Below are 8,941 nucleotides of genomic sequence, written 5' to 3'. Positions count from 1 at the left end.
ATGTAATGATAGTGACTTTTCAGTAAATACATGTATTAAATGTCCTGGTTGCTATTTGAATCGGCTGCAGTTAAGTTTTCTCACTGCAAAAATAGTGGTATGGTAGTATGCCATTCATTAGTCACTTCCATTACCTTTCTCTTTCCTATTCATGTCAATTTTTTCTAGAAAATCTAATTAAAATTAATATATGATTTCCAACAATCAAGTATCTGTTCTCTTAACATATTTATATTACATTTCTGAATGGATGTGAAAAGCCAAATAAAACTTACAGGCAAATTAAAACCTGTTGTTTTTGTTCAATTAAATTCGTAAAAGTATTTTTGAAACTTTAGGTGATATTTCATGATACGACAGTAGAGGGTGATACGCCGAAGTGAAACCCGCATGGGCACGCCATAGAACATGTCGGCGGAAATACGTCATCCTCCACTGGTGTCAAGGGTCACGCTCGCCCTTTCCACTTCCTTTCCTGTTATCATCGGCCATAGAGCACCATCAGTAAGTTTCATACACGAGAAAAGAATCCATGTCCATCGACTAAGAAATAAGCACTGTCGATCCTTTTTGCATATCATCTACAAAGAGAATGTCCCTATTGATTTTATAAGATGTTTATTGCCTGAATATAACTATTAACACTAGGAGACAATAAGGTTATTTGTCACTCCGTCTCTGACGATAGCATTTCCCTCCACGATAGCTTAAGAATTAACTGCAGTATGCATTTATTACTATGAAATATTAATGAATGTGTGAATATTATAAAATAAAGTTGCAATGTGAAATGATTAAGACGTTGGAAATTATTCATCAGGCATACTGCAGTATGTTTCCCAGTTAGCATAATGCGTATAGTCTTACAAAGTTCTGCCAGTTACTCGTTACACTTAAGACTGTAATATTTTTGCTACAGTTTTAGCTAGTTGTTTCGTTATTGCATTGCTGATTACTATGGTTGTTTTGCTATTACCTAGCCACATTGCTTGTGTATTGCTTCTTGATGTAATTTATTCTGTGTCCTCACTAACTGGTTTTGTTCTCTAGCCAGTATTGTAACATGTAAACGTATGTTTTTTTGTTTTTTTATATAGAGATGGGCAAGTTTATGAAACCTGGTAAGGTGGTGATGGTTCTGGCTGGACGTTATGCCGGACGCAAGGCGGTGATTGTCAAGGTATGTACAGTAAGATTAAACACTTCTTAGAATTCCAACATCTTGTTTAGCTTTTACAGCATGATAGTCATATATATTTGAACTCTTCTATTCATTTCAGAACATTGACGATGGCACCGCAGACCGTCCTTACAGCCACGCTCTGGTTGCAGGCATTGACCGTTATCCTCGTAAAGTCACAACAACCATGGGCAAGAAGAAGATTGCCAAGAGGTCCAAGATCAAGTCCTTTGTCAAAGTGTTCAACTACAACCACCTGATGCCAACCAGGTATGAGCATCCTGTATAGTTGGAGGGAATGTGCTCTTCCCTGTGCTGGTGGCCCTAAAGGGTTCCACATTAGGATAGGCTGATGTTTTATGGATCGCTTTGCTCACTTCAGTTTTTGCGCTGTTTGGTTCAGAGTGAAATATGCTTGCTGGCACTGCTTTTTAAGCTACCTTCATGTGCTATCAGAATTATCATAAATACAAGTTTCTAGAGGTGGGTGAAATGACCAAAATCTTACATAAAGATATGAGTAATTTTATATCATGATAACGATATACAGTGTTTCCCACAGGACTTTGCGAGACTGTGGTGGGTGGACCTCGGACCCTCCAGGGGGTCTGGTGGCATGTGCCCTCGGAAGAAAATTGTGAACATTTTAAAGTTAAATACATCAATCTGGTGCATTTTGAGAGCAAGATCTGTGAAGTACTTTGTGCTCTTGTGAACAAATTTGTGCTCTAGTAATAATTTAATCATAAACACATTGCTTATATAGATATGAATGGTGATAACACGTCAAAAAAGTCACACCCACAAAGCATAAACGAGACAGAGTTTAACACAGTTCACAAATGGTCAAAACACAAAATTGACTAGAGCATACATTTAAGCCAGTGCTCGACATTAAACACTGTCATGTGCTTGTCCTCTGGACAAGTAAATTGGTCATTAACGTGTAAAAAAAAGTTACTTGTCTGGAGAGAAAAAAAGGACATTTAAGTTACATGCTAAAGTAACATGTCTAAAATTATGACCAATGCCCAACCTAATAGTGTACCTATGCAATCAACTCAATTCTTTGCGACAGACATGTAAACTGCACTGGATAGGGGAGGAAGCTTTTGTCATATGATAATTATTTTATGTTACGCATGGTAGTCAAATAAAGATAAGCCTCCATCGCCATCATTTACTGCAGGAATGCTCATAGTTCTATGGAATGAGCTCTACTTTTTCATTGTTATTGCAGCAAGATCTACCATGAACAATAAAGGCTATACATTATCACAATACCAAAATTTCAGTAGTCGGTAGTGAAATTTGATGATCCTCAATACCAGCTTCAAAACTACAACAAATAATAACACTAAATAATATGTTAATTATGAAAGAATGGTTTCAAGTTCTTAATTATTCAAGACTATTAAACAAACAGTAACAAAATAACAATAAAAAAACAGCAATGAATGGAAATAGATGAAAAATTATAGAACAAAAAAATACAAATTAAGAAAATTTGGTGCTTTTTTTAACAGCTTTATGCTATCATGTATTCAAGGAAACATTCAGAATGAAATGCAACATAAAATTACTACTGGTCTTCACTGTAAGATTATAATACATTAATACTTTTTAAAGATACTAAAGTTACCCAGTCAAGAGCAGCGAGTGTTTTCTCATTTTCTTGTTATGGTTGTTTGATTATTATAATGACACACTAGACAGCAGCAGGTCTATTAGCTTACATTTATACTTACAAGTCTGACATTTTAATACAAATCCGCTTTTTTATCTGCTGTTTACATTCACTTTAGACATCACTCTCTGTGTTTACATGAATACCTCACCAAGATGGGCATTTTGGCGGAATTTTGAAATGTATTTGACCGTTCAGGCATGCGTTAGCACGAGCATGTTCAGCACACACACATACGCCGCCTGTCAGTCAAACAGGGCGAAGCTGTTACTAGATCGCTAGTGAATTATAAAATTACGTGCTCTTGATTACTTTCAACAGAAGAATATGAATATGAGCTGACTGACTGGGAGTGAGAGATGCTTTGCCGAAACAACAGCGCAAAACACAACGTTAGAGATCTTTTATGTTATTATGAGAAGTGTAAAAATATTTTTGGTTCATTATGAAACTGTGGCGGGACAAATTAGACTGGCTGGCCGCCGCAGCCTAGGTAATTAATGGGAAACACTGATTTACATCACGAAATAGTAATTTGTTCTGGAAAATGAAAAAAAATAGGTTAATATATTAAATTACTTACAATATTGTAATGCCTATTTTTGGAAAATGCAGTCAATGAACTAAATACTTTATAAATTAAAACTAAGGGTGTGTTCACACTTGGCAGGTTTGGTTCGATTAAAACGAACTCTGGTGCGATTGCTCTGTTAGTGCAGTTCATTTGAACAAGTGTGAACGCTGCCATCCGAACCTTGGTGCACACCAAACAAGCGGACCGAGACCGCCTGAATAGTGGGTCTCGGTACGCTTCAAACGAACTCTGGAGCGGTTCGATAGATATATGAACGCAACATGGACCAAAGACGTCTAAATGGACCAAAAACAGGAAGTAATTTGCCTAATACTGACCTCAAGCATACCTGGTTCTTCTCATCATAGGAACTATGTTGCCCATTACAGTTCGTTACAGGCGTCGGAACCGCCGTCAGCTGTCCTTGCAGCATATCTTCATTTGTGTGTGCAACGGAGGAATTCCTGGCACTGTTTTGACTCCTTCACACATTTTATTAGCTCTTCGTTTGTTCTCAGCTGGTAAAAATACCACCATATATACATATATAAATATAACGAGCGGATTTTGCCCAACAGCCAGCTTTGTTTTGGATGTTCAGCAAGTTCCATCGCAAAATATACGTCATAAAAGCTGTCCAGTCAGGTTGTGAATTTTTCTGATGCCTTTTATTTCGTATCTTTAGGTTCTGTGTTAAAAATGCCAGTGTGAACGCTAAGCGAACCAGGACTAAATGTATCATTTTCTTTTTTGGTTTGGACCAAGAGAACCGCACTACAAGTGTGAACACACCCTCAATTTTCTCTTTATTTGAAACTTAACAAACTAAAAAACAAACAATCACTGTTTTAAATCAGCCTCAATGCTCAATTTCACAATGTCACATTTCAGTCTGATATTTTGTTGACCAATATTGTTATTATAAACTTAACAAGAAACTCTAGATCTAACTCGAGAAGAAAATAATACATAAGTTAAAAATTCCCAATGAAAATAACACTTGTTGCAGAAAATTTCCAAAATTATGTAATAATTTCTTGTGGTAAATAAATATAAAATAAAATTAAGCACTTCTTGCACAAAAAAAAGACTGCATAGAAATTAATGCAGAGCACATCTTTTGACTTTCATAATATTCTTTAGCTTGCTTCATTTTGAGATGATACAACTGATTGTTTGTATTACCACAAGTGATTATCGTTGTGTGACACAGTTCGCAGATAAAAATTTTCTGCTTCCGTGTCGGCTTTTGTAAACCAACACCCCAGATGTCGCACCTGTTTTAATAAGTGCCTTTTCATTTTCGTGATGTTTCTATCGATTATATCAGCAATAATTCATCAAATAATGAACAAATGATGAAGTACAGATATGCGGTGTCGTCAAGCGCAAGTTTGGCATGTTAAAGAGATAGTTCAGGTGTCTGGATCACAATAGCTGGGTTTCCATCCAACAATTTATGCGCATTTTGAAATTGCACATAAGAAATCCTGAATGTAAACGCTTGATATGTGAATAAACTTTAAGAATTCGCTTAATGTGCCATGAGGAGGGGGATTTTCTAGGTTCGCATTAGTAAGGTGATGGAAACTGTTTATTCGCAAAACAATGACGTGTTTTGACCATTCGTGCATGTGTTATGAGTGTGCGATAGCTTGCACACAATGTTTTGTGCATAGCCCTTGGTATTTGGAAGTGTTAAACCCACAGCTGTTCTTTAAAGTGGATCCTCGCAATCAGCCAGAACAGTTTTGAGCACGGGCGCTCCCATGTATGCGGAGGCTGGCGGCATATGGGCATCGCATTTTATAAATAAAGCAATGTACAGTTGCTCTAATCCTGCAAATAAAACTTTCCTCGAAGGAGGTCATTCAGCTGCTCCATCAAGACAAGGTGGGCTCCCTCAAGATAATGCATATGACGTAGTGGATGGAAATGCTCAAATGATTTATATTTTCTTTGGTCACATTTTTTTAATTCGCTTATAAAATGCAAACCATTTAGATGGAAACCCAGCTAGAGATGCTGCACAGCAGAGCGGGTGAGATCACGATGGTCTGCTGTATCTTCTGCTGTATATCTCTCAGAATCGCCCCACAAGATTGGAATTGCGTTCAGCAAAGAGTTTGTGGGCGCTTTTGCGTTGTTGCCTGACCTGCTTAATTCCATTAGTGAATTGGGTGATAAACCAGCACTCTTCCGGCAGCAATTAATTCCCCCCTCAGTCTCACGTGACGCCTTGCACACAGACAAATACGCTCACCACGCACATGGATATTTACGTGTCGCGATATACACAATATAGCAAAATCTCTATTGATTGACACTTTATATCGTCATATCGCTCAGCCCCACGAGTTTCCCACTCCAGTTGCACATGAACGACCCCTCAAGTAGTAATTATGACTGGGCATCTCTGAGGTAATTTTGATATCTGAGTTTCCAAGTTGGGAGGAGTCATAAACTTTCAACATGGCAGAGGAGAGTTCGGTGTGTAAAATGACAGATTTTATTCATTTTCTTATTTTATTTTTATCACCATTCCTCCAAATTTGGAATGCCCAATTCCCACTACTTAGTAGGTCCTCGTGGTGGCATGGTTACTCACCTCAATCTGGGTGGGGAAGGACAAGTCTGAATTGCCTCCGCTTCTGAGACCGTCAATCCACGCATCTTATCACGTGCCCCCATTGAGAGTGAGAACCACTAATCATGACCATGAGGAGGTTACCCCATGTGACTCTACCCTCCCTGGCAACCGGGCCAATTTGGTTGCTTAGGAGACCTGGCTGGAATCACTCAGCACACCCTGGATTCGAACTTGTGACTCCAGGGGTGGTAGTCAGCGTCAGTACTCGCTGAGCTACCTAGATCCCCCTTTATTCATTTTCTTAAATGTGCTCTTGCTGTTTCGGTCATTCATTTCTGTATATCAGCAACAATTTGATGCATGTTGTGCGTTTTTACACCGTGAAATTAGCTTTTATTTGACCAAAACTCCGTTATTGTCAGCAAGCTAACTTAGTAATATGTATTATGCTGTCAAAATAAAAGTTCCTCAAGATGCATGAATGAATGGACCTGCCGTCGTCCATGTTTCTGGTTCTTTCCGACAACAAAGCATCTGAACGTGATGTACTCGTAATTACCACTTCAGAAGTGGAAAGTAGGATGATTCTGATAGCACATGAAGGCAGCATTAGTCCTCATTGTCTAGTTGGTGGACTGTTCTTGATACCGGTGCACCTAACTGTTGACTGTGTACTAGTGGTGCACATATCAGGAAATTTGAGGCCAATCCCAATATTGTTTTCTTTTTTTTGACACCGTAAAAAAAAATTGTGGCCCTTTGCCACACTTATGCAAGTTATATGCTGCAGTTACATGTTTATGCCCCACACAGTAAAATGACATTGTGAAATGCTAACATTTATTTGTATTGAATTACTACTGAAATGACTCTTGAAAATGGGCACCTTAATAGTCATGCACATGTAATTCTTTCACATTTTTAAAAACAAACCGGCATATTAATCTGAATTACAGCATGTCTGAAAGTTTTGTGCAAACAATTAAAAAGGTTTGGGTTCAAGTTGACCACTTTAAAACACTTAAATCATGTGTTGAAGCATTAAGCAGGAAGTGGGTGAGAATCAGTGCATTGAATTCATTTTTTAGCTATTTGTCACTCCACTTTCCCTGTAAAGCCAGAAAGTAAAGAGTCTGAATAGATTCATGTTGTTCTTTTTTATATATATATATATATATATATATATATATATATATATATATATAAATTGATTAAATTATTGTAGAGTCTTGTGTTTATCTGTTTTTGTAGTATGTTTAGTCTCTCCAAGTCTTGATTGGTGCATACATGTATTATTTTGTGTAACGGATGCAGAAGGGCACATCAATGTTTGTTTATTGTGTAATGGATGCTAGCCATCATAAAAGGCATTTTACATTACTTATTTTAATTGTATGCATTTGTCTGGTGTTATTGTCTTTTTTTCAGGTACTCTGTTGACATTCCTCTGGACAAAACTGTTGTCAACAAGGATGTTTTCAGGGATCCTGCTCTGAAGCGCAAAGCCAGGAGGGAGGCCAAGGTTAAGTTTGAGGAGAGGTATGTTTCTGTCAGCAGATGCAACTTGACTGTATGGACAAAACCAGAACTAAAGGGCCAGATTTCTCATTCTATTGAGTATTGTACAGATTGCATGCAGATATCCCTGATGTCAATTATTGACTGTTAGAAGTGGTATAGCAGTAGATTAGTCATAGAATTGTGGCCTTGTGGGTGGAAAGCCCACATAATCCAAAGCTTGCTGACTTTTTATTCTGTCCAGAGTGCTGATGTACGAACAGTCTGATCTTGTTTTATGCTGGTCAGAATATTATTTTTGAGATGGAAGTGTGATGTACATGTTTTCTATATGATGACAATGAATGTTTTCTCTTACAGGTACAAGACAGGCAAGAACAAGTGGTTCTTCCAGAAGCTCCGATTCTAAACTTGCATTGTTTTTGCAAATAAATCTGTAAAAATCCACAAGCAGTCCTTGCCTTATTTCTGTTGACTCTGGACATTGATTATTTCTTGAGTCACAACTTTACTTGATGTGCCTATCTCTGATTGTTAAAAAGGACACCTGAAGTCATCATATGGAATGCTGACTACTGAGTCAATTATGATGTGTGGGGCTATGAAAGTTTTAGCTAAATTTATCTTAACTATAGTATTGTGTTCACACAATTTTTGGAGATCAAACAATACTTGGTGTCCCACCTGCAATACTGCCATGGACCCCGTATAGGCTGTTGCCATTAAACTTTTCATAAAATAAAGTTAAGCTGTCTAGTGTGGTTATACAAAATGCTGGATGTCGGTGATATGGTATCAGTTCCATAAGCATGACAAAACAATTTTGAAAGGGATGTTTTGGCCTGACTTGACTTTCATATGTTGTAGCAGAATCAGCAAATAAATGTTACCTGCTGTGTAAATGATATAGCTATGGGTTGTGTTATTTTTATGCACACATGAAAGCAAAAAAAGTGTTAATGGAAAATCTCAGGTTTGAGAAGAAACACAATTATCCTCCTGAGATTAAAAGTCTGCAAAGACTTCATAATTCTATTGTGTGTAAAGTAACAATCTTGTTAGCCTGGTATTAAACTCCAATATTTGGCATGTAAAGAACAAATAAGCTATCTGTTTAAATTTAAGTATGTTTATATGAAGTGTCTGAACTGGGTAATGAGTCAACCTTTTACAGTGACTAATGATGAGGAAGGTTTATACAACCTCTCTATACACAAACACACATGCAAACAAATCTTAAAAGGATAGTTCACCAAAAAATGAAAATTCTCATTTACTCTCCCTCATGCCATCCCAGATGTGTACGACTTTCTTCTGCAGAACACAAACAGATTTTTGGAAGAATATCTCATCTCTGTAGGTCCATACAATGCAAATGAATGGTGGACAGAA

General features: G+C 37.4%; 1 protein-coding gene across 1 annotated transcript; it reads left to right on the top strand.

The window, feature by feature from the left end:
- Nucleotides 1–423: 423 nt before the first annotated feature.
- rpl27 (ribosomal protein L27) lies at nt 424–7,999 on the top strand. Its single transcript, XM_051716979.1, has 5 exons — nt 424–504; nt 1,098–1,180; nt 1,281–1,450; nt 7,460–7,570; nt 7,910–7,999. The coding sequence occupies exons 2-5, from the start codon at nt 1,100–1,102 to the stop codon at nt 7,956–7,958; spliced, it is 411 nt and encodes a 136-aa protein (XP_051572939.1). The 5' UTR covers nt 424–504; nt 1,098–1,099; the 3' UTR covers nt 7,959–7,999.
- The last annotated feature ends 942 nt before the right edge of the window (nt 8,000–8,941 follow it).

The sequence above is a fragment of the Myxocyprinus asiaticus genome, chromosome 14 (assembly GCF_019703515.2).
Source record: "Myxocyprinus asiaticus isolate MX2 ecotype Aquarium Trade chromosome 14, UBuf_Myxa_2, whole genome shotgun sequence".
Lineage (NCBI taxonomy): Eukaryota > Metazoa > Chordata > Actinopteri > Cypriniformes > Catostomidae > Myxocyprinus > Myxocyprinus asiaticus.
The sequence above is the reverse complement of the archived record's forward strand: the minus strand, read 5'-3'. Positions and strand labels throughout refer to the sequence as shown.

What these genes read in the sequence shown, in the direction of transcription:
- rpl27 (XM_051716979.1), top strand. Translation starts at nt 1,100, where the DNA reads ATGGGCAAGTTTATGAAACCTGGTAAGGTGGTGATGGTTCTGGCTGGA. An exon ending in GCAAGGCGGTGATTGTCAAG is followed by an intron (nt 1,181 to 1,280) that starts GTATGTACAGTA and finishes TATTCATTTCAG; the next exon opens with AACATTGACGATGGCACCGC. An exon ending in AAGGTTAAGTTTGAGGAGAG is followed by an intron (nt 7,571 to 7,909) that starts GTATGTTTCTGT and finishes TTTCTCTTACAG; the next exon opens with GTACAAGACAGGCAAGAACA.